Source organism: Candoia aspera, chromosome 3, assembly GCF_035149785.1.
Source record: "Candoia aspera isolate rCanAsp1 chromosome 3, rCanAsp1.hap2, whole genome shotgun sequence".
Classification (NCBI taxonomy): Eukaryota; Metazoa; Chordata; class Lepidosauria; order Squamata; family Boidae; genus Candoia; species Candoia aspera.
In genome coordinates, this window is record NC_086155.1 from 69623513 (window position 1) to 69650629 (window position 27117).

General features: G+C 39.0%; 1 protein-coding gene across 1 annotated transcript in view; it reads right to left on the minus strand.

Annotated features, from left to right (window-relative positions):
* Window positions 1-4978: 4978 nt before the first annotated feature.
* The window catches only part of ITGB3BP (integrin subunit beta 3 binding protein), a 29050-nt gene continuing 6911 nt past the window's right edge, over window positions 4979-27117 (minus strand). The window contains exons 3-7 of the mRNA XM_063298058.1: window positions 24741-24819; window positions 23405-23498; window positions 21471-21530; window positions 9923-9976; window positions 4979-5562 (exon numbers count right to left, since the gene is read on the minus strand). Coding sequence (XP_063154128.1) covers window positions 9924-9976; window positions 21471-21530; window positions 23405-23498; window positions 24741-24819 — 286 coding nt within the window. The 3' untranslated portion in view covers window positions 4979-5562; window position 9923. The remainder of the gene's footprint in view (window positions 5563-9922; window positions 9977-21470; window positions 21531-23404; window positions 23499-24740; window positions 24820-27117) is intronic.

Genomic DNA, 27117 nt, shown 5'->3' on the forward strand with positions numbered 1-27117 from the left:
CATACACATACACACGAGTCTGTGTGGTGTCATGATGGTTCAGATATTGGATTAGGAGTATGGAGACCTGGGTTCTAGGCCTCCCTTAGGCACGGAAGCTGATCAGATAATTTTGGGCCAGTCACGTTTTCTCTTCCCTTGCCTGGAAAGTTGAAAAACATCTATGCACCAACATGCTGGACTAGCATGGTAGATTATGGTCCATAACCTTTAATGAAGAGGCCTTCATCCTTTAGTAGATTGACAGAAAAGTACTAGTGCTCATTTCTCAGCACTAAAACAAGAAAGCTTAATTAACAGATCACTGGGAGAACCTCAAATCATGTTGCAAAATCAGGTTGTTTTGTAAACCATCTTGTATGAGACTTGATTTTTCATGGTGTGACTGATTGAAGGGGTCTTTGTAATACTAGGTTCTAACAAAAAATATTCTTTGCTTTTTAATATCTTATAAATTCTGCCTAATGAAAGATTTAAATTTTGCATTTCTATTATATATGCATATCCTCAATAGAGATGCAAATAAGTAAATCCTTCTTAGCCAAAGTTCCATGTTCAGTTGAGCTTGGATATCATTCTCTTTTCCTTTTTCTCAATGCATAGGTATGTATGTATGCTTGTTTGTTAGCTTGCCCCAGGCTTTAGATCATGATTCTGGGATGAATGTAAACTTTTAAGTTCTGAAGAAATGGATGGGGTTCTCTTTGACATCAGCTCCACCTGTAGTCTGGATCCCTCGCATTCCTAGTTGGTAAAGTGATCAGGTAACTGGTTAGGGGCTGGGTTGAGGTATAATAATGGTAAACGTATATTTGCAGTGGTTCTCTTCCTTCCTAAAGGATGTTTCATTCAGTAGTGGTAGGAGGGAGAGATTATTGTGATGGTGCCGTAGGGCTTGATGATCTCTCTACCTCTGTTTAACACCTGCATGAAGCCACAGGGTGATGTATCATCAGTCTGCAGCTGGTAGTCCACTTACATATTGACCCTAAGCCAAATAGATGAGGTCATCAAAGTGCTAATCTGATGCCTGGAAACTGCTAGGAACTGGATGGGGAGGAACAGGCTCAATTCCAGCAAGACAAAGTAGCTTTAGTTTCAGTATTTATCCAACTGCAGAGAGATTCCATCTTTAGTTCTGGGCAAGGTCATGCTATCCCATAATTTGGGAACCCTCCTTGACTCATAGCTCTGCTTGATGAGGAGTGGCGGTTGTGGTTAGAAGGGTGCTTATACAGCTCCATCTGGTGTTCCAGTTGTGACTCATCCTGGAGTGGGGAATTTCTAAAGTTACTTCTGGCTTGATCACTTCTGGCTTGCACTATTGCAATGTGATCTTCATGGGGTCCCCTTGAAAAGCATTCAGGAGCTATAAACTTCTTGTCCAGAATGGAGTGGCTCAAGTAGTATTGACTATCCAGTAAGATCTGATACAGCAGGCTCTCTTTATTCCTTTTCTTGGGAAATGTAATCAACAGGGATCAGGGAACCAAGACTTCTTGATGGCTGGCATCTTTCTTTGAAACAGCATTCCTCTGGAAATCCAAGTGGAACCTTTGTTATTGGTTTTTAGGAAAGCAGTTAAACTTGGCTGTTCCAGCAAACCTTGGGGGTTGAGATATTTGTTATTACCTCTATACTTCCTTGGAGTATTTGTTTAATGTAATTGATATGTGTGTATATGGTTTTGTTTTTTATTGCTGTAATGTTGATATTTTTATTTTAATTGGATTTATGGACGTTGGGTATTTAGCCTTCTCTGGGTCGTCAATGATGGGTATATCGGCTATTAAAAGTAAAAGTGCCACATATCAAGTGTACTTGATTGAGTGCATTAAACTAAAGCTAATTTGTATGGTCCATCATGAAGGATGCCTTATGTAAGTGGGCAAGTCTTTTCACGCAAGACTGATTTTCACTGATGTCCCAGATCCATCCTCAGCCTGCACTGGCATTTCAAGCACTATTCCAAGGATTGTCAGACCTTGGGTTTGAGTTGAGTGGCACTGGACTACAGCATAGAGGAGGGGGCAGAAACACCCATTCTGCAAGTGGGCTTTTAGATTCAAACTTTTCTATTGGATAAAGATTTTTAAAATATAGACACAGTAGGTCTACCTTTCTTACATTTTTCCCTAGGTTCAGCTACCTGCTAGAAATACATGCATGGAAAAAACTATATGGAGATCCTTCCATATTAATCTTATTAAATAGTACCAAACTTAACTCTGATATCCTTCTGTTGGAGACAAATTAGGTGTAAATTTGGCCTAGCCCAGGTCTTGCCTTGCTGCCTAGTATTTATCCACAAACAAAAAGCTGGTATCTTAGGCTTTTAGTTTAGGCAGATGCATTTTATAGTGCTTCAGAAGAGTATGTAGATGGGTATTTATTGATATTTTTTGTCATTCTGCCCAAGTACATATTTTGGTTAATTTCTTCAGGGTAGGAAAGTGTACAACACCAACTCTTGGTGACAAAGTACTGGGCTCATGTTTCTGTTATCCTTTATTATCCTATTCTAGCCTTTTCCCCCTGCAGTAATCAGAGGTCAAGAGCAAGTGTTCATCAGCATAGAAAAACATTAGTTTTATGTATATTTCTTCTTTGTCCTTCTGATGGCCTTCAATATAGTGAGAGTTATCTGACATACTGTACTTTATGTAGAAATATGAAATGGTTCTTAACATCCCAGCTATTATTGAAAAGGGGGAAAAGCTTAGAACTGGTAACCATGGTGCTTTAATAGACTAAAGTTGAAATCCTTTGGAAACCTGTAAAGAAGTAAATTCCACTAAAATCAGTGAGACTTAACTTGTAATTAAGCATATTTAGAACTAGCTATAATGTATACTAAATTTCTGTCACAACTTAAAAGGATGTAATATATTAAGCTCCTTGGAATTATGGTTGACATAAACGATTAGCAATTACCTTTTATGAATAATCCCCCTTTCCTGCTTTTAAAACTATGATCAACCCGTCCTTCAGTGTGTGGGGTTTTGATATTTTGACATTTCAGTAGAAAACTACCTTTTTAATATTGAAATGTCAAAATGAAAATTGGTAAATGGAAAATTATCAAAAATTTTACTGTATTAAAATCAAACTTCGTTATAATTTATCAGATTTATATCTCGCTTTTCCTCAGGAACACAATGTGCCTTACAGAGCATTCCCTCCTCCCATTTTTCCCTACAACCACCTTGTGAAATGGGTTGAACTGAGTGTATTGGCTCAAGATCATTCAGTGAGTTTCATTGCTGAGGTCAGACTTGAACTGGGTCTCCCCACTCCTGATCCAACACCAGAACCACTACACTACACTAATTCATACAATCTGAAACCAGATGATGATTTTTCTCAACCACTCCAATATGGTACAGAACAGTTGTTCTATACAAGCAGAAGGCACTTCCTACTTTTTTCTTTTGCTTTTTATGCTCTTTTGATAGTGCCTTGTCATTAGTGGCTTTTCAAGAAGCATAAACAGCTGCAGCTTGAAGGAAAACGGGCAACAATAAAGAATGGTTTATGTACAAAAAGCAAATGCAAATTTAAAGCTCCAGTCTCCTACAGGGCTGTTATCTCTGTGGTTGACAGACAGCTACCAATCATGTCGGTATCAAACTTGTATGGAGGAATTATGTAGTCTTGGATTTTCTCCTGAATATTTAGGCTGGTTAACCCTTATAGAGACCAAATCAATGATAAAGCATTCACCCATACTCCTAAATTTTATTGCCCAATGTTGGATGGCAGCAAGCCCTCTACTGCAGTGTATTTGCACAACCTAATACTGAGTAAGTATAGATGAGCTTTTTCTAAAGCTTCTTTTAATGCTCTTCTGATTTCATGAAATTCCTATCCTCAGAGACTTTGCCCCTGTGGCTCTAGGGAGATGCATATTACGGTTCTAGTCTTCCCAATTATTTCCAAAGTTGAGTGTCATACAGATAAATTGTGTGTTCATTTTTAAAAAGAGATACTAACTCTTCATTCACATTCTGGTTGCCAAATACCTTTACTGAGCTGTACAACTACACAAAACATTTGCCTTAGATGTGTTGCTCTATTGTTTTATGATAATTTCTTGGAAATGGATTTTCTATAGCAATCTGTTTTCTCTCTCTTATTAGTAAGAGAAAGACCATAATAAAGACCATGCTGGTTAAAGACCATAATAAAGTAAATTTCAAATTTCTAGTCTTTGCTACATTTAAACAATAAAGCTATCAGTAATTTGGAAAAGCATAGGTTTTTATAAAGCAAACAAAACATTTCATCACTTTCATTCAAAATCATCTGTCTTGAAAAATGTTCCTCTAATATGCAGACTGAATTTTTTCGTCCCAAAGCATATAGTGGTACTCCTCACTTACACTAAGTGAGATGCAGTCATAAAGCGCAACATCACGTGACTACACCAACTTGCAATGGCAGTTCCAACAGTTCCAGTTGCCACTGTTAGGTGAATTCCACACGGTCATCGCATCCACAGTTACGTGGTCACCATTTGCAACCTCCTGCCAGCTTCCCCAGTGACTTTGCTTGTCAGAAGCTGGTGGTGAAGGTTGCAAATGGCAATCATATGACTGCAGGACGCTGCAACACCGTAATTGGGAGCCAGTTGCAAAGTGCCCGAATCATGATCATGTTAATGTGGGAATGCTGCGATGGCCACATTTGAGGACCTGTCGTAAGTACCCCTCGTTCAGCACCATCATAACTTTGAACAGTTGCTGAACAAGTGGATGTTAAACAAGGACTACCTGTATATTGGAACTAGTTTAATTCATTTTTATACCTACAAGTACTATTTCACAAAAATGCTTAATTTTTACAGGATTGAGTTTTAATATATTTCGTAGTTAAGTTCCAACAACAGAAAACAGATATTAGATAGTTTCATTGACAATTAAAAACTGAACTTCATTGGGAAGCCAACATTGCTAAAACAGTAATTGCAAATACGATGTTTGGAACTCGTAAGTCTTTATTAGCAAATGAATGGTTATATCCGAAGATAAATGGCATATTTGCTTGAATTTGTGTGTGCTGATAAGATAAACAATGTGCTGTAAGTTGGCAAGGCATCTTCATTGTTTGTGGTAAAATTGGCAGGCCATCAGAGACAGCATGGAGCATATAATTGCTGTGAAATCTGCAGTTCGTTTGAAGGCCTGGGAAATAGCATCCATCTCTGAGAGTAGCCCTTCCTAAGTGTAGTGAAAAGCTCAGCGCAGCATTTTACCAACATATGGCAAGTTTTCTTACCTTTTGGCTATACAGAAGGAATACAATTTGTGCCATTACATGTTTGCATAAAAAGCTATAGCAAAATGTATTATTTACATTGAGATTAACTGGTTGTACAGATTGTAAAGTTTAAATTAGATGCAAGAAACTGTATCTAGATGTGCACCTGCCTAGTACACTGAGCAATGCTTAGCTGGTATTTGTTGGAGAGATAGATTTACAGGCGTTTTTTTTAACCTTTTAAGTAGGATCAGGCAGTTGTAGAATCTTGCAACAGAGCTCAATATATTCTTCAGATAAGGCCTGTGAAGGTTTAAAAAAAGGTTAAAATAACAGGAAATAGCACCAATGTTACACTGTTTACCACTGCAATTTACAATTATACACATATACAAGCACGCACAAACCATGGAAAATAAAATATCCTGTTTTCCTTGAAGTGTGATAATGTATATGTTACAATACAAATGCACGTTACTATTTTAGTTTATGATTTAAAATGGGAGCACAGCCATAATATTCCAATATTATAATTTAAATATTATAATATTAATATTTCAAGAGAAAAAAATGATGGTTATTACAATACTGTTATTTTTATGCTGATTATTTGGTCTTTGCAGCAAATAAATAGATAAAATGCTCTTATTTGTTTTGGTAATTGGCAAGTTACAGCAGCTAAGAAACAAAATAATAAAGGCAGGATAGAAAATAAATAATCACACTTCAGTGTTGGAAGGTCTGGATTCTGAAACATGTATTATGAATTACTATAATACATACAGGTTCAGTGAAAGATGTCACGTGGTATTCTTGAGTTTATGTCTCTTCAGTGACTTCAGCAAATTTTTTGTGTGTGTGCAAGAAACGGAGGTTATTTTTCTAGTAATTATGCACTCTGCTGACTAATAAAAACTCAAGGGTTATGAGATACAGTGGGAACATGCCCTCCTACTATTACTGCAGCTGCTGCTGTTGGGGCGGGGGGGTACAGAGTCAACTGTCAGCCTGACAAGATAGACTAGGTCAGGAAACAGATAACACATGATCTACTGGAACTCTATTGTTATCAGGTATACAGTGGTGCTTAAACGTTTATGAACCCTTTTGAATTTTCAATATTTCTGCATAAAAATGCTCTTACTGGGAAATACTTTGGCTATCTCTGGAGAAGCTGCTTGCCAAGGATGGAAAAGCTTTAGTAGTCCCACTTCATACTTGAGCTACATACCAGCTGAAACTCTTCAGTGATGAGCAAGCATTTGTGTTTGTCAGCCTGTGTGATCTGAGAGTAAAGGGAAGCATAATCATACTAACAATCCCTTCCTCTGTGGAGAAAACTCCTTTGCAGAAATGACCCTGGCTGCATGAGCCATTCAGCAGATGCTCCACTCCAGCAGCCAAGGCCCTGCTCTCTCTATCCAATTTGTCCCCGCCCACCTCCTCTGACCGGAGGGACTCTGGGCAGTTTACAATATAAAACAATATATATATAATAAAATTTCAATATAAAACACACTATAAAACAATTTCACAGAACTACCAAATATAATAAATTCCCGATGGCTGTGGTCTCATTCAGTCATTGCGTAGGAGGGGCATTTCAAGGCACTAGCCAACCCCAAGTATGACTATTCTCCTCCCTGCCCCAAGCCCGGTGGCAGAGCCACATCTTCAAATTCCTCTGGAAGGCTAGGAGCGATGGGGCTAATCTCACCTCCAGGGGCAAGATGTTCCAAAGGGCAGGTGCTACTGCAGAGAAGGCCCGCCTCCTAGACTCCACCAGATGGAATTCTCTTATTGACGGGGTCCGCAGCATGCCCTCTCTGCATGATCGGGTGGGACAGGCTGAGGAAGCGGGGAAGAGGCGGTCCCTCAGATAACCCAATCCCATGCCATGTAGGGCTTTAAAGGTGATAACCAACACCTTGAATTGGACCCAGAAGCAGACTGGTATCCAATGCAGCTTGCGTAGCAAAGGTGTCATGCACACCCTTCTAGGGGCGCCAAAAATAGCCCACGCAGCTGCATTCTGGACCAGCTGAAGCTTCCGGATACTCTTCAAGGGTAGCCCCATGTAGAAGCCCTGCTCTATCTAGGATTCTCATTGGTGGACCCAGGTATACTATCCTCATGCTTGTTGTATTGTTGAGGAGAAAAGAGAATTCATCTGTGGGCTTGAATAGTAACACTAAACACTCTATTCTGCACTACCTGAGCAAGAAGATGAGAAGATAGACTCATTCCAGTTTTAGGCAACCAGTGCTCATATCTAATTAGATCTAGCAACTGTTGTGGTTATGCCTCTTATCTGCTAACCAGGTCCCTGAGCAAGACTCTTGTCTGGAGCAGGTTACATAGTGACACTCCATGATTTAGTGGCACAGTTAACCCATGCTTCCTGAGACAAAACTGCCTCTATGATCTTTTCTGGGACTGATGGCTAGCTTTTTAATCATTGGCAAATCCCTGGCAGCCACTTGCCCACTGCCTACCTCTCAAAGCCAACAGGAATGCTGTCTCCTAGACATTAACTCATTTGGGTTACACTCACAGTGGTCATTGAATCACACCTGAGAAAGTCATATTGGGATACAGTGCTCTGATTCATGTTAAGAATGTGCAAAATGCTCTGACATTGAAATAGTAGTTTCAACAAAATACATTTGTGGTGAGCGGATATGAACAAAACCTGGCTTTTTTGAACGGTGTTTCAAATGTTCTGACCATTTTGAGTACTATGTCTGGGTTGTTATTCTGTGACTTAGGAGTTTCTTTTTCCAAACTTTTCCCCATGTAGCTGGTACAGCAGCAGGGACAGTCATTCCTGCTACTACTGGTTTAGATTTAATGGAATAATGGAGGAGGGGAGTGTTGAGAGGATAGCAACAGTTAAGCACATGGCCAAATGGAAGGCGGCTTCTCGGCATGGGAATCACTTTGGGTTTGTTTGTTAATTATTTTCTGCATGGAAAGTTATAACTTGTTATGGGTGAACAAGTTACAGTATGCTTATGTGCTATACGGCATTTTATTTTGCAGACAAGGAATGCAAAAAGTGTGTGTGTGGGTTCATACATGTATTACTGTGCTTCAAACAGGTTACTAATGCTGTCTTGGTTTATTTGTTGAGCTGTGGTGTACACCCACACTCTGGCATCTTACTAAGGTTGAGCTTCAGGGTATTTTTAAGATTGCCAAATCTGTCAGCTTGTTGAGTGTTTAGGAGGTATATGCACTTTGTGCATGCTCTTGTGTCCTGCTGAGCTTTCAGACTGTATTTAAAAATGCCAAGGATGAAGAATCTATATTGCTTTGGGACTAGCAGCAAATAACCTGATTTTGTTTTGTGCTGCACTAGGTTTTGTTGCTCAACTTTTGCTGATTCAGCTCTAAGTATGTATGCTTCTTTCATCCCTTGAGCATTTCAGGGTGTATTTTTCTTGCTAGTTGAACAACCTAAGGCAGTACTATTTCTTGTTTTTCTTTAATTTTGTACTGTTCAATAAAGTTATATTTATTAATAAGAGAATTATAAATAGCACAGCTGCAGTGCAAACTGATTTTTAACTTTTTTAAAAAATAGAAAACTATCTTCAAACATACAGGAAAGAGTACATTTTGGCTGGGCTGCTTCTGCTTGTTCTTTTGTGGAGATAAATGGTGCCTCTTTTTTTTTTTTTGGCATGTTGGAAGTCCAGTAGCAGTCCACTTGCTCTGGTAGTGCAGGGGTAACAAACAAGGGAGCAATATTTACTTCACTGAATGAGAGGGTGAGTAGGCCACCATGCAATTCAGAATCACCCACCTTTCAGTGATGCTTAAGCACGGTGCTGCCACATTAAACTCCAATATATTAATCAGCCTGGGATGATACAGTGTTGATTATGTATTGTGTGTAAATTTTGTTTGATGATACAGTACCTGTGACATGGCCTTGAAAATATTATATACTTAAATGGGTACAACCTTATCCTGACTTAGAAAGGAATAAACTGCATTCAACTTAATGGATGTTACTTCATGCCAGTTTGTTCTCACTAGGACTGGTCGAGCACAACATGATTTTACAAAAGTACAAAAGCAAACATTGTTCTGAAATGTGACCATATGATCAAAGCTGAATGAAATCCATTTCTGAAAACAAATGTCAAACTGTACATCTTGAGAACACATGTAAAAATAGAACCCTCCAATTTGGCAGAAAAAAAATTGATTGAAATCCTTGGGAACTTCACTTTGATGCCCATCCAAATTTTTTAAAATTAAAAGTAACATCCTAACAAATATTTAGATATACAAATTAAAATACACACAAAAATGGTGTTTCCTTTGAACAATGCAAGGATGGAATTACAACATATGAATATACAATTGGATTAAATAATGCTTTTTTGATTACATCATATCTGAAGCACCACAATATCTTTATTGCAAAATATGTTGGGCATTAGAGAATCACCAATTTGCAGAGAAAATAATTATGATCACAATTGAGTTGTTTTTCCATTGACTACATTCAATCCAATAAACACCACTGAAACAGTCTTTTCTGAATACTGTAACACTACACGTTTAATGCTGTCAGAGGTCTATCATGCCTCAGAAAGTTCCCAATACATGATTTTCTTTACTGTACTTTAAAGCATTAATGCCTCCTCACCTTAGCCAATGAGAGATTTCAGGAACTCAAAGCTATTGACAGGTTGGAGATTCTCTGCAGAATAAGAACAACTTATATTTAACATGGTGTTTTAACACACTTAAAACACAAAATACAGCACAATCTTGGTTTCAGTTCTTCCTACTTATTTACTGATTTCAAAATGGGCCATTATAGAATATAGAAGAAAGAAGAAAGGTCCCCGAGTCATTTTCTGACTCTTTGGGGGATGCCACTTTTGCGACGTTATATAGAATATATACTATTATAGAATATAACTTACTATTAAATTCAACTAAATGTAAAGGCTGAAGATTTTTCACCTGAACAGCAATGGCCAGAATGGATGTTTACTTAATTTTTTAGGATTATTGGTGTTCCATAACCTTGAAACTAGATGGGTTAAAAAAACATCACCACCAAAACACTCCCAAAGCTAATCCCATTCCATTTACTCTGCATTAATCATTTTGTCAAGTTTTTATTATAATCACAGATACAGAGAAAGGACCCTCCTTTATTAAAACTGTTTTTGACCCTTTCTCTTAAAATTTTGTCTCACAAGAAGATAAATTGTGGGAAGTTATGGCCTCCCCAAAGTTAATACAGGACATTCAACTTCAAGTGGGAGTTATATCCATTGGGTGAAGTCAGTAAGAATCTCACCCATATCACAAGAGACCAACGAGCTCACTGAAAGTGTAACTCTGGATTTTTGCTTTATTTTTTGCAAGCACGTGCAAAGTTCAAGCATTTTAAGTCGCGTGCAACTCCAAAGTGGGTAAAGGGAGACAGGAAAAAATGGTCACTTGTCTGCTGATATAAAACCTCTCTTTTCTTAAATGTGCCAGAATAATTTTTCTCCATAACCCTCAAGCACAGTTAAAATCTTTAGTCTATTCATTATGGTTCTTTTATAGTATTTTTATTTAATAAAACCTATTAAGACTATCATACAAATCTCTTTACTTATGCTTTTATCTTTTAACTGATCAATTTTTATATTGCTGACATCTCCTCTTCACCATTTGCTCATTTAAAAATTCATAGTACATGAACTATGTCTCTGGAGAAAATGTCTATAAAATTTGTTACAGCTGGCAAATGTGTATGAGTCAGTGATAGAACATGACTAAATGCTTCACAGAAAATAAAACTTGTTTCTGTAGTAAGCAGAACTGTTTAAATGTTATTTATTTTTATGTTTCAAAGAAAATATATTGTGAAGTGCTGCATTGATTTAATACGCAACATTGTCTGTGTACACGCTGTACAAGGAAAATTTATGAAACCTTTGCACAACTCCTTTAATTGAATTTTCCAAATCTCTCACCACACACAAATAATCAATATCTTCTGCAGAGAAAACCAGTCAGAATTATTACCGTCTTTCTTTTCAATTTTGTTGTCATCAGCACATAGAGAGCACCTGGATATTTGTAATGTCTGGATAGCAAGTTATTTACACCTCTTTAAATGTAATTGCTATTAATCGCCTCCAGTGTGCCTTCCCACACCCTGTTTTATTTCAAATAAACATTACATGTCTGAAACAAAAGAAACAGGTATTCTTTTGCAGCATTTGCAGTCATGTAGGAGCACAGCACTGATAAAAATTTGTAATTTAAGTTTTCGTGTCACTTTATATTCATATTCCTGTGTTATTGTAAAGCTCACTGAAAGATAAAAACTACAACAAATGAGAGCATACAACAACTGGATCCAGGCTCATGATGCAGTGCTGGAAGGTTTGCCTATAAGGAATGCAATCTTATAAGTCAGTGTATGTTTGGGTGCATTTGTACAGTTGGTTTTGAATATATCTGGAGACCTTCAGTTATATATCTTATGTAAATGTGTATCACAACCAACAAGATGAATAACATTTAATCTACAAAGTATAGAACATTAAGCCACAATTGAAATGTATGGTTTGCTTTCAAAATATCTAACATTACTGTAATCTATGATGCTACATACCCTGAATGTTGTATTTTAAAATTAACATCTTAACTACTGCTGTGCCAAAGATTAAGACAATCATTTTTATACAATGAAAAAAACATCATATCCTACAGTATTCAGAGATCAAGAGAATAATGGAGTACTAACCATTTTTCTTCCTACTAAGTAGCATTTCTCTGCTAGACAGATTAAAATCTCACCTAAAGCAAAAAATGCCACACAAAAATCAATACAGCCCAAACTTAGTTTCTTACAAAATAATTTCAAGAGCGGCGCAGTCTTCAAAGGGAAGTAAGACCTCAATATTCTACTCATTTTTCTGAGATTAAGTCCTACTGAACCCCAAGGATTTTACCTGAGTAGACATGTATGGGATTGCAATGCAAAGTTTCCATCTTACAGCGTGCTATTGCAATTCATTTCTGATACCACAGTATCAGTCGTACTGAACATACTAGGGATTGCTTTTGAATATGCATGGATAGGATTGGATTCTAAGAATGTATTAAAATTGTAAAAAGATTTTTAAAAATATTGTAACAAAGATTGTCCTATCTTAGAATGAAGAACCATGCTGAGATGGTATCTTGGTCTCTAGTGTTTACTGTCCTACTCTAGTAGACAGAAAATCCTGCCAAACTGAAAGGCCGTGGGAAACCCACACAGATAAACCCAAAACTCAAGGCGGGTCTGCTCTGAGTTTCTTCAAAGGAAAGTTCAAAGCCTCTAAACTACGCATGCGCTTTTCCCCCTGGATAGGGGCCCCCTCCTGCTCACCATCAGTACTCATGAGAAAGATAATGCCACAAGGAACACTATTATTTTATAGGTAATCAGGTGTGATTTGTAAGTATAAAAAAACTTTGATAGACAGGCACAAAATGCTGAAAGGTCATTAAACAATAACAACAAAACCCCCTCTTATATTGGCTAAATTTATAAAATGCCTTACTAAGTTATGAAGTGATTTTTTTCCCTGATCCAGATGTGTTGGACTACAGCTTCCATTATTTCCAGCCAATGCTATTTCGAATCTCTTACACAGCAAGCTCAGAATATACTTTTTTAAATGGAGAAGACAATAGTTTATAAGGCAACTGCTATGACCTGCAGTTCTGCATTCCAGACTTCTCAGCTGATGCAGAACCTGGCTGATGTTGGCTGGACTGGGAGGTCAAGCAGGGTCAGACCTGGTGAGTATTTGGATGGGAGGCCACCAGAGAATTCCAGGCAATAGCCTAATGTGGGGAAAGGAAAAAAACCTGACTAAACATCTTGGTAGAGAACAAAGGTAAACCATGTCTGTATTGTTAGTAAGAAAACTGCATGAATATGTCCATGTAGTCATTAGGAATCAAGCTCAAACAGAGCTGTTTTAGTATTATACCATCATTAATAAAGAGATAAAACTGTTCACTTTGTCCAACACAGGAAACAAACCCTGAAGCTTTCTTGCTACTATCCCCAAATATAAGAAGATTATGCATATCAGAAGGGAACTGACTGAATGCTACTAAAAAGAAGCCAATGCAAGCTTTCAGCAGCCTATGAGCTGTTCAGAGATCCAGCCCTTAAAACTGTCATTTCTGTCCTGAATCTCTTTTCTCTCTACCCTTTTTAAACACTAAAAATTACAAAGTAGACAACTTGTGTTTTAAACACAGGGGGTCTTCCACTGCCTGTGCTGCAAGAGCCATTGCACTTTCTTTGAATTGCCACATAGAGGAAACCATGGCCATAGTTTTCAATCAAAAAGTTTGAAATTGTCATTTCTGTCCTGAATCTCTTCTCTCCCTACCCTCTTCAGACAGGATTGGGACAGACTTCTGCTGAAGCCTGGAGAACATGGCCAGTCAATGTAGTTAGCCCTTAACTAGATGGACTAATGGCTTTTTTTTTTTTAAAAAAAGACTGCAAAATTTCAGTGCTTTGTCTTGGATACCACAAACCCACTGGTAACAGATACTTCTGTTTCCTAATCAACTGAAATTGGCCCAGTGAATAAGCACCACTTTTTCTATCTAGCACAAGACAGGAGCCTCTCCCCAAGAGTTCAAGTACTGTCCGGGACGCAGCAGGATAAAGGTTAATTGTGTTTGGATTCGCTCCTCCAAATGCTGAAACAAAAATTCTCCTTGGAAATATGCAGCACCCATCCTACACATATACATGGCATGCTTTAGACAGCAGCAACACAACTAGATTTCATCTACTGGCAGCTGCTCTCAAGTTTGCTTACATTCTCTTTGAAAAACATTTTGTTTACTGTAAATGCTAGTCATGGGCAAACAATGGTGCTATTTTTTATGCTGCTAATACAAAATGATATACTAAGGTCTACATAATGCTGTCCATTGATGAAGGAATGCTCTGAACTAAGTTGTTTTAAGTAGAGGTTGTTTATGTAAAGTAAATAAATTTCATGCCTCACCATGTGATGATAATGTGACATTCCATTAGTACCAAGCCAAATAACAGTCATAAGTTTTCTGTCCTGAGTGTAACTAATTAAAAATAATTATGGAAAACCACATTCAAAAGGAAAAAGCAAAATAAAAGCTACATTCCTTCTTCAGTTCCCCTTCCCTCTTTGCACAATTATTTTTGACACTCCCATTCTTATCAGGACAGCAAAACAGATACAAGTCCCATTATGGTAGTTAAAATCAATGTTGTTAAAATCTTAAAAAAATATTTTGTCCTCCACAACCAATTTCATACACCATGCTAAATTCCAGGTGCTTTTTTGGTTAAATAGGCCTTTAGCATTCAAGATGGAAGAAATCATCTCAATTCAACATTTTATTAATAGCTGTCCTTGAGCACAAAAAAAATCAATACTTTATTGATAAATAAACTTGGAATTTACTACCATGAGATGTGGTACTGGGTACCAGCTTGGCTGGCCTCAAAAAAAGGTTGGACCAATTCATGGAAGTTAGGCAGATCAGGCTGTTGGCCTTGATGAAGTGTGCCTGCCTCTGAAGGCCATCTACTAGGAGACTAGTGGGCTTCCTTGTGCAGTTGGTTAGCCACTGTGAGAACAGACTGCTGGACTAGATGGGCCAGGGGTCCAATCCAGCAGGCCACTGCTTATGTTCTTAGTTCTCTTCATTAGCTAATGCCCAATTTTTAAAATAACCACTGATTTCAAGACCAGTAGAATTCCATCATGTTAACATTCTTAAATCCCAACTAGCTCCTTTGATTTGCTTTTATCTTCACTGGAATTTGGGGACTGTATCCAGTTTGACTGATTTTTTCTGAAAACATAAAATAGTTCATTATTATCCACAGATAATAGTGTTTTTTTTCCTCTTGTAGCTATGCTATACATTAGTAAATGTTCGCTTGTTTTTCCCCAATGATCGAGAGAGAGGGAAAAAAGGACAGAAGTTTAGTTCACACATAGCACTACCCTCAAAGCTTTTATGATTTCACTCTCCATTACTCTCCATCACTCCTGACTCAAGCAATTCAGAGTTGGAAACCACAATTTGAACTAGTTTTCCAGCTGTGGTTTGAAGCCTGGCTATAATTACAAAATAAGGAAACTTTGCCCTTTGTTTAGTGAAAAAGGCCACATTTCTGAATAAAGCTTTGAAGTGGCTCACAATAAATATTAAGAAAATACTGAAAAATAGAAGCATAATCACAGAAAGGAAAATGAAAGGAACAGCAGTAATAAAAGTAACCATCCAAGATAAAGTGATCCAGTAAAAGTGACAGTGGTAAATAGGCCTGCAATCCAAGAGGGGCTGGTGGCTAAAATGACCAGGAGAAATTTCTAAAGCAACTCTTAACCCAGATTTAACTGCCCTTTCACCATCCTGTTCAGTATCAAATAAAGACTGTATACTTCTGTCTACAACTATATGTAAGATTTATATCATGGATGAGCAACCTTTGGGGCCCTGAAGGCTGCAGCAGCTTCCTGGTCACACGTTAGGGGCTGCCTTTGCACATCACAGAATATGAATACCCTTACACAAAACCCAGCAATGAGAAAGGATTTTTAGTCCTTTCTGTTGTGAAGAAATGGAAATCTTCATGGTTTCCCATTCCTCCCACCAAAGCAACTAGCGACAGAGATGTAGCAAAAGTAAGAAAAGAGAAGCAGCAAAAGCAGCAAAAGCAGCAAGAGAGAAGCCAAACCAAACCGTCCTTTGCTTCCACTGAAGGGCTTCCAGGTATTTGCAACCAACTGATTAGCGGCTTGCCTTGAACGGTGAAGGATTACGAGATCTTCAGCGGGCCACACATATCATCCAGAGGTTGTGTTCAACCTTTGGGCCATGCTTATTTCTGCTTTACACAGCTGGGCTCTCTAATAAACTATACTCCATTCTAAGCTAAGGTACAAACTGCTACAGTGATGGTCTCATCTTTAAAGTAATTTTTGAACAGCAATAACTTTTACTAAATGTAATGTTTTGATTAAGAACTGAAAAGTCTATCTTGAAGATTTCTATATACAGTCACAAGGCATGTACAAAAGAACGTAGTAAGATGGGGAAAAAACAAGGAAAGAATGTTCTTCCGTTCAGTACATATTAACAAGAATGAGAAAACACCCCGCAACACATCTGACACCCAGCAAGCTAAGTCTTCATTGCTGAAATGTCCTTTATTCTGTTTCTTTTAAAAACTAAATCATAACTACAAGGGAAAACTAATCTATTTGATCAAGATGTGTGGCTGCCTGTCTGGCACCAAGAACACACTGCTGAGCTACAGAGATTTCGGATATCAATAGAAATGCGAAATGACCTCAAGCTCAGGAAAAAGGAAGCAATGCCTTGAGTTTAAGACACAAGATTGGGAGTCAGCTGTCTTCTCATTTCACTCTTTGCCTGTGAGGACAGAAAAGCCACATATCTTCCTAGCCTTTAACCAAACTTTGAGAAAGAAAACACACATGCTCTTTTCCCTATCCTTGTATCAGTCAGAGGTTTTGCTCCTAATCCATATCCATTACTCAGATGTATTTAAGTAGTGGGTACAGTGCCAAAAGTACAGTTAGGCTCGCAGTTTATCTAAGTGAATCTCCAAATATTTTGGAAACAATGCTACATGGGCAGCTATACTGTTAGTCCACTGCATGTGCTGAGAAATTTCCTTTCTAGGTGATTGGCTAATTACAGCTTGGGCTCAAGTCTTTCTGTAAACATGATCATATCAAACATGATCAAAAAGCCCATATGCCACAGCAAGCATGATCCCATATGACACACCCATATGCCACAGCAAGCATGATCCCGTTAGTCTCTAGAAAGTGGATAGGGAAGTGGATAGGGCTGGCAAAGGCTGCCTGGGAGACAAGATGGGGTTAGGTCTGGGTGGTGGTGAATGCATCGTTACTTCTGGATGGGGTTGCGCTATCCCAGACTGAACCTGTGTGCAATTTGGGGGCACTCCTGGATTCATGGCTCCTGTTCAAAGAGCAGGTGGAAGCTGCAATGGGGGAGCCTTTGCACAGCTTCATGCTGTGTACCAATTGGGTCCCTTCCTGCATCAGGAGGCACTGCGCAGAGTCACTCATGCTTTGATCACCTCCTGAGTGGATTAGTACAATGTGCTTTACATGGGGTTGCCCTTAAAGAACATCTGGAAGCTTCAATTGGTCCAGAATGCAGCGGCATGGGCAATTATTTTTTAAATTTATATCACCACCCATTTCCCCCACCCCAATTATTGATGTGTCTCACTATGCCCGCCCATCTCCCCCACCCCAATTATTCATGTGTCTCACTATGCCCACATTACACATTTGCTATGCAAGTTGCACTAGCTTCCGGTCTGCTTCCAGGTGCAATTCAAAGTGCTGGTTATTGCCCATAAATCCAAACATGGCTTGGGGCCAGAATATTTGAAGAACTGCCTTATTCCTATTGTTTCTACCCATCCCATTAGGTCATGCAGGAGGAGCATGCTCCAAATCCCATCTATTAGGGATTGTCAATTAGCAGGACCCAGGAAGGATGCCTTTTCACCATAATGCCCAAGATTTGGCTGGCCCTGACTCTGCTCATTTTTCAGAAAGCCTTGAAGACTGGCCTGTTTTTCCAGGCACGGGGGCCAGAATAATTGAGCCAATGCTGTTGGAGAATGGTGTTTTCAGGAGCCACTTTGTGTTGGCTGAGAACTGTATTTTTTTTAAAAACATATATTGAATGTATACTGTATTTTAATTCTTGTTAGCCACTGAGAGTTACACTGGTGAGATAGGCAGCCATATAAATCGATATAAATATATATATAAAGAAAAATTAAGCCCAACAAAGAACAATTGAAAAAACGTGGTAGATTTAGGATTAACAGAAGTTATAAGAAGGATATTGTATTTCAGTTCAGAGAGCCAGTGTGGTATAGTAGCTTCGGTGCTGGGCTAGAAACCAGGAGACTGATCTAGGCCTCCCTTAGGCTTGGAAGCTGGCTGGGTGACTTTGGGCCAGTCACTCTCTCTCAGCCCAACTCACCTCACAGGGTGGTTGTTGTGGGGAAAATAGGAGGAGGAAGGAATATTAGGCATATACACTGCCTTGAGTTGACAAAATGAAGGAAGGATAAATCAAATAAATACATTTTCCATATATGAAAAGATGACAAAGATTGTCTCAACAGTATAGGATATGGAATTATGATTTTAATATGAAAGAAGTCATATTCTGTTTGAATGTTAAGAAAATATTCTTAACAGTAAGACCTGTTTATTAGACAATGGAACTTATAACCTTAAGAAGCAGTGGGTTCTCTGGTGCGGGATCTGCTCAAGCAGATAGTCATCTGCCAGGGATGCTTTAATTTCGATTCCTGCACTAACAAGGGATTGGATTTGGTCTAAATAGACCTTCCAATTCTATGAAGCAGTGTAACACTGATGTTATCAAGGTTGGTTTTCTTTTTCCTCCACTGTCAAACTTAATTAGACAACTTTAAGAAGAATGTCTGTGAAAAACTGGCAATCAGAAATATTTCTCAAGACCATGAAAACAGATCATTTATCTCACCAGCTCATAACCTCCTGATTTTAAGTCACTGAAGTGCACCATATGAAACAAAACTATAAGGTGCTTATTTTTAAATAAGATATGCTTAAACCTTCAGGTGGGTCAGCTAAGCAGTGATGTTATACAGCTCATCTTTTTAAGTGCCTTGCTGATATTGGACTTTGTAAAATAGAGTTCATATGTCTCTGCAATGTGGCAAGGCTGTATTCATAAATGTTTAGTGCTCTCAAGTCCTCCAGTAATAGACATTAGAGAAATATTATCATTATTAAAGCCTTGAATTGCACCAAGGCTGTACTGTTCACTGAAAGATTTGAACTTAAGATGATGTGGGTAGGAGAGAAGAGGTACAAAAGTTAAAGGGGGTGGGGGGTGCAAGTCCAGGCATTAACAGAAGGTATTCCTCTCAAATATGCTGCTTGCATGAAAGTGTCAAGAATACTGAAAACATTGTATGTTCTTGGCTCCTATTTGTTGTAAGCCTCTCCAAGAACACTGCAAAGAAAAGTAGCTTTTACTGAGATCAGTGAACTAAAGATACCTGAGTGAAAAATTGCAGCATGTGTTTTCTTAAAGGGAGTCAAGTACTAAGTCAGGCTTAATCTGTATTAAAGGCCAAGGCAGGATTCCAATGGTATGAAATAAAGAGAATGGAGCTTGTGCAAAGTGCTCCTTACCACAAATGGCCATATCACTGCTTTTGTAGGAAAACTACACCATTGCCTTAGCATAAAGAGGGGCAACTGAAGGGTTAGTAGGGCCACATGCAGCTTCTAGAGCAGCATTTACCAACATACATTTTAAAATGTATGGACTTCAACTCCCAAAATACCCTAGCCAGCAATGCTGACTGGGAAATTCTGGGAGTTGAAGTCCATACATCTTAAAATGGCTAAGGTTGAGAAGCACTGCTCTAGAGTCTTCATGACTATGATTGCTGAATCACATTTCCTACCATTTTGCCATGTTATCCACAATTTTGAAGTGAGAAACACAAACCCTGTTGTGTAAATCCTAAAATAAAGATAGCACAATTTTAAAAAAACTAAGAAACTCCCCAATGGTATACATTCCGTTCTTCTACAGGGGTTCAACATTATGAAGAAAAAGATTTTGGTATGAAAATAATTTCATAAGAAAAAAGTCTAGGTAATCTGCATGTTTGGATTCATGAGCAGGACCTCCAGAAAGCACAGAACAGTATCAAAATAGTGGGAGGTTATGAGCACTGTGCAAAACGTTCCCAACTTTTTCCTCCCTCTACAGTCCTCTCTTCCACAGTTCCATTGTTTTATGAGGGCCCAATAATCTTCTACAAAAAAATATTTTGGAGAATGCAAGGGCTCCATGGGGAAGAATATAATTGTACTTCACTGGATATTATTTATGATCTCTGGATGGCCCTGGTATCCTTTAAAAAAAACTGCTGCAGATTTATTTTAGAAAATAATTACACTTGGCAATCAAAGAAATAAATAAAAGGTCAAGAGCCACTGTAACTGTCAGATTATTGCAGATATAATGCAGACTCAACAAATAATAAATACCAGTGCTATCAATGCTCATCCTGTAGGACTAAATCTTCCAAAGATATAAGAATTACCGGATTTCATGCAAACTGGACTTCATGCAGCTTCAAAGACCATGGTAATCGTTTGCAAAACCCGATGCCACGCAGTAAATTCTATCATTTTATTATGTGCAGGCAAAGCCACAATGCAAATTGAAATTGTCCCTGATTTCTTGATCCTCTAAAGTTTCCCAGCCAAGGCTTCCAATGAATTTGCAGATACATAAATATGATTGACAGATAGATAGATAGATAGATAGATAGAGATAGATACATACATACATACATACATAGAATCACCTGTGGCTCGACTCAGTTTGTGATAGCCTACATTAGTTGCTTTCCCACCAGCCCATAATCCCTGTTACAAAGATAAATCCAGCTTATGTGGTCCCTTCAGTTGTGTTGGATTTCAGCTTCGCCATTCTGTTCCACATGTTGATGGAGAGCGTGCCAGTTGGGGAAGCTTGTAATAACTGATTATAATGAAAAATGGGAATGCAGTTTTTGCAGTTCACTAGCAATATCACTCTAGGTGCCTATGCACCTACTTAGAGAAAACTGGGTCTGCCACCTCTGCTTCCGTTGTTCTCGATCATCAAGAAAGTATGTCGACATCACAAGGAGCTGCAGGTTCTCCTTCCCCTCGCCAGCCAGAGGGGGAAGGAGTATGAAAATAAGTGTATTCAACGTTCCATTTGGAGTTTTAAAAATGGAACAGCTGTCCAATGCATGTAGCCTCTTGCCGTTTGATAAACTGCAAAGTAACTAATACCAAACACAGCTCCTCAGACCTCATCAGTTCTGTTAGACCCTTAAATATGACAATAGAAACAATTTTTTGTCTTTATATAACAGCTTAAGTGCTTGGGGAAGGAAAGGAAGTCACATTATACTGGGGTGGGGATGGTGCCTTGTGAAACAATGTGTCAAGAAATTGAATCCTCTGATAAGTTAACCATCAAAGCAAATCTTACACAATATTAAGGAATAAAAACTTCACCTTGGGCAGAAAGCCTTACAGCACTCCGTTTCTGCAGCTTTCTTTTTCTGACTTGTTCAACTAAATAAGAAACAATATTCAGATATTATGAAATCTCTAGTCATGTGATTGCAATGTATAAAAAGGTGTTATATAACATCCAATGAAATAATGAGATTAAAAATGAGTGATATTCTTATAGAATGAGTTGTCTTCCTTCTGTTTTCTGAGAAAGCATAAGAAATGATAATAGAGGGCTCCAAGTGGATAGGGAATCAAGCCATTTTATTTACTGTACATGACCAGCCTTAGGCATAAAGGCCAAGTTTTAAATACTAATCAAATCTCAGAGATTTTATGTCAAGTAGACTTTAATTAATAGACTTTAAAGAGCCTTGTGTGGCACAGAGTGGTAGGCAGCAGTATTGCAACCAAAACTCTCCCCACGACCCGCATTCGATCCCAGCGGAAGCTGGATTCTCGGGTAGCCGGCTCAGGTTGACTAAGCCTTCCATCCTTCCGAGGTTGGTAAAATGAGTACCCAGCTTGCTGGGGGGAAGGTAATTATGACTGGGGAAGGCAATGGCAAACCACCCCACTATAGTCTGCCAAGAAAACGTCGTGAAAGCTGCATCCCCTCAAAGGGTCAGACATGACTTGGTGCTTGCACAGGGGACCTTTCACCTCACAGACTTTAATAACCCAGCCTATATGTTTCTTTAACTGGTTTTTCATTACTGCAACTATTCTTCAAATTATATTGAATATTATCACAGTCTGTAATTTTTTCCAGTTTTCTCATCTTATTTAAGGAAATGAGAAGGAAAATCACCCTTAGACTTTATATCACTTGTATATTACCCAAAATAAATTAAAGGCTAGAAATCAGGAATTCTAGTCCCGCCTGAGGCATGAAAGCCAGCTGGGAGGCCTTGGGCCAGTCACTCTCTCTCAGCCCAACTCACCTCACAGGGTTGTTGTTGTGGGGAAAAGAGGAGGAGGAAGGAGTATTAGGTATGTTCACTGCCTTGAGTTATTTATAAAAAAAATAATAATAAAGGTGGGATAAAAAATCTAAAAAAAAAAAAGCTGCAAATGCAACCTCAGCAAAGTTTCATATAAATTGCAACAATATACCTTAATTTAACATTTGGAAATACATATACATGTATTTATCTTACATATAGTACACATTACTACACACAGTGGTAAGGCTGTTAGGATGCATTAAAGAGTTTGTAAACAAAATTCTACTATTAGAAGAAAATACGTAGATAATAGCCATAATACTGGTATTGGCTAAATTGAAGTCTACAAACAGTCTTATATATGAATGGGACAGTAAGTTGAGAAATATAGATAGGATGCCAAACTTGGCAGTTTCATCTATGAAGAATTAAAAATGAAGTTACTTTACAACCTCCTCAACAAAGCACTTTAAGTGTGTAGTCCTGTATGAATGAGAGGGAGTCCCACTAAATTTAATATTTAACTAGATAAATACAAGATTGAGCTGTGTTGCCTTAAATGATAACTTCTATTATTAAGGCACCAGGCTAGAAACCAGGAGGCTGTGAGTTCTAGTCCCCCCTGAGGCATGAAAGTTGGCTGGGTGACCTTGGGCCAGTCACTCTCTCTCAGCCCAACTCACCTCACAGGGTTGTTGTTGTGGGGAAAATAGAAGGAGGAAGGAGGATTAGGTATGTTCACTGCCTTGAATTATTTATAAAAAATAATAAAGGTGGGATAGAAAAGAAAAAAAGAAAAAACTTATCTTTTTAATTGTTTTGTTCCATGTAAAGTGTCTCTAAAGCCTTCTAAGTTATATGAAATAAACCAATAAAGGGAAAATAATGCATATTGCAATACATATCCATAATAACTAGAGGCCCTCCTAAAAAATGTAAACTTTAAATTCTGTTACAGAAAATGGAATTAGATAAAATCCTTCTTACTCAGTTTCCTGGTTCTTCTCACTTCACTTTTTAAATTACCAGACTTGTCTGAAACGCCTAGAATATTTTCCAGCTCTCTGGTGCCCTCTAAAGCCTAAAAACACAGATTTTTTGAAAAAGTTATTGTAATCTTAGTGCTAAAGCTTTTAACTTAAAAATAACTTTCCTCAGATCTTCCACTCTTTTTGCTTCATAGTTTAAATGGCTACACAAATATACCGTATTACTAACATGTGATACTGTATTAGAAATATGCCCAACATGATTAGCACAATGAAGCTGAAAGTTAACTTCCCCGCTGTAGTTGGCTGGTTAGGGAACTGAGAAAGCAGGAATCCCATTTTGGATAAGATTTGAAGTTTTTGCCTGCTGGGAGTCTGGATTATTTTGCCATCTCTCTTGGAATCAGATATAATGAAGGGTTCCCCATAACTCTGACTTAACATTATGTACCAACATAGACACGTGAAAGTGCAGGGATGGTTGAACAGGGATTTCAGTTCATATGCCCCCCCCAATCCAAATTCAGCAGATGCAACATTTTTAGGGCTAAGGGAAGCACCAGATTTTAAAGAGCATGTCAGAAGCTGCATTGCAAAAGAGCAGAGTTACTTAAATATTTTAAAGATGTTTTACTATTATTACTTCTAATTAATTCAATTATTTAACTGTTACATTTTAACACATACACTTATAGTAATCCCCATATTTTCAATTATTACCAACTTAAAAAAAATTAGAAAGAATGAGCAACTCCCCCAAATCCCTTTACACACACATGCACCTCTCAGACAGTGGAAGTAGCAGGTGAAGGCAGAAGGGAGCAGATACTTAGCAAAGAATTTGTGAGGATGTAGAGAGCTGTTCCAGACCCCCCAGAAAGATGTAATGGGCAGAAGGAATAACCTTAAGGAACAGGAGGAAGATCCACAACCAAGAAAACAGTCAGATAAAAGAGATCTAAATCCAGGGCAAAACTGTAACCTGAGTAAGCGTCTCAGACAAGACCCTCCCTAGTTCTCACAAAGATAGAGGGAGGGAGAGGGGAATCACACTCAGACTTGCAAGATTCTGTTATTATAACCTTATAATAAATGTAGAATTAGCATGCGTGACTTTGGTTTCCTAGTCTGGTCTACCTTGAAGGGATGGCACAAGGATACACTGCCCCCAATCTACAGGTATGCATCTACGGAACATTTTGTATTTCCACTGAACTCAACTCAGTACGTTTCCACAATGAGAAAATGAAGAACATAAAGACCAAGCGGTAATAAAGAAAAAAGCTCAAGAAAAATTAATTAATTTAATAAAGTGGAAAAGAATAACGACAGACCTGCAGGCTGGTTAGGTTTTTTCGGATCTGCAAGAATCTCTCCACGGAATGTTCAACTTCAGATTGCAGCATCAAGAGTCTAAGTGAAAAGACAAATGTGACATTAATGGCAGAACACCTGAAATAAGAATCAACAAAATAAAACAAGCAAAAACAAGACCTTGCAGTTAAAATCAGGCTTCTAGCAAACAACCTCTCCCTGCCCCAGTTAAAGTTAAAACAACACCCATATCAAGTTGCAACTATTTACATTATGGCATACATCTGAAAAATATGTTTAGGTTTCCTTCCTGGTTGCATTAAGGTTGCAAACATGTTTCAGTGCACTAATTTACTATCTATATCTTGCCCAGGTTACTCTATATCCCAGCGATGGTACTGTGCATAAGGATTCCAACCAAGCCCCATTCCAAGTGCATGGTTGTTTAAGATCAAGGAGAAAGAAAGAGTGAATACAAGAACAAAGAAGAAGGAATAATGGAAAACACAGCACTATTCTAAAGGCCATCAGAAGGTCGATCCTCAGCAGATGCACAACACTGTACGAATGTAAAAAGTGAAAGCTCAAGCAGCAATTACTGGCTCTGAACAGCTGAAACAACCAAACTGATATTGCGGGACAATGATGAGGATTCCACAGATGTTGCTAAACTACAGCTCTTAACCTCTCCTATCATCAACCACATTGGATGGGATTGCTGAAGGAATATCAGTTTCCAATCTCTGTCGCAGAATAAGGCAACTTATGATACAGGTAGTCCTTGGTTAATGACCATCGTTCAGCAACCATTCAAAGTTACGGTGGCACTGAACAAATGGTATATATGCCTGGTCCCTGAAGTTATGGCCGTTGCAGAGCCCCTGAGGTCATGTGATCAAAATTCGGGTAGTTGGCAGCTTGCCTGCACTTACAACCACAGGGATGCTTCAACTCCCCGCCACCTATCTCCCCTCCATCTCTGCCTTTCTGGCCGCCCTGCACAGCAACTCTCCTCGGTGGCAGTGGTGGCACTGGGGCTGAAGTAGAGGCCCGGGGCCTTCAGCAGACTCAGCTGCCAGTGGCCACCCCCGGGCCTCTACTTCAGCCCCAGCGCAGCCAGCACCACCAAGGAGAGCCGCCTCAAGCCCCGTAGCCAGCCACGCCAGCAACACAGCATGAAGTCCCAGCCACCACCACCACCCTGTGCTCTACCAGCCGTGCCACGCCCAGCTGACCTTTGCTGTCTTCTTCCTCCTGTTGCTGATGAGGTGCACCTGGCCTGGCCCTGTGCAAGGCAGCTGCTGGCCGCACTAAGCCTTCTTCCTGAGGCCATGCATGCTGTTCTCAAAATCGCGCGTGGCCTTCTCGTGATGTTTCGGAAGGTCTCAGAAACCTTTTGAAGCACTGCGAGAAGGGCACACACGATTTGGAGAATGGAACACACAATTTGGAGAAAGGCAGGCGTGGCCTTCTCAAGAAGGTGGTGCAGGGCTTGAGGCGCCTCTCCTTGGCAGCGGTGGCAGCACCAGGGCTGAAGTAGATGTCCGGGGGCAGCAGCGGCCAGCTGAGACTGCTGAAGGCTCCAGACCTCTATTCAGCCCCAGCCCCAGCCCCAGCACTGCCACCACCACCACCAAAGAGTGCCTTTTTGCAGGGTGGCCAAAAGGGCAGAGATTGTGGGGGAGAATGGTGGGTGGGGGAAGTTCAAGGTGAGGCAGTCCCTTGCCTTACCGAGGCTCGGGGCTGGGAGGGACCAAGCCGGGAATGGCTTGGATCGGGATGTGTCCTCACTTAATGACCAGTGGGATTCATTTAACAATGGCAACAGGGACTGCCAGGATTTCCATCGCTAAGCATCACACTTTATGATCGCATCGCTTAGTGACGGAAATTCCGGTCCCAATTACCATCATTAACGAAGGACTACCTGTATAAATGATTTAATGCAGCTAAAGATGACCACATGTAAATGCAAACTCCTATATCATTGATGCTACAGATAAAGCTTGAAAAGTGAACTAATAATTATTAATAATAATTTATTAAACTTGTATGCCACCCAACTCTCAATGACTCTGGGCAGCTCACAACAACCAAAGAAAGAAAATAAAATCAATAAAAAAATATGAAGATAAAATATGGCTAGCATGATAAAGTGAGGGTCTTACTTTCCCTCGCCAAAGGCCTGGGTGAATGTGCCCTTCAGAAAATAAAAACATGGAAATGCTGAGAAAATACTAGTGCAAAAAGTATTTGTATACTTTTGAGATAATTCCATGTACCATCTTCACATGTAATTCCTATCAAAAGAGTTCAATCCTGAGAATGTTTAATGCTTTAGATCTTACTGAAGGCAGCATTCAACAAAAGTTATGGTTTGAATTGCTCTCCTGCTCT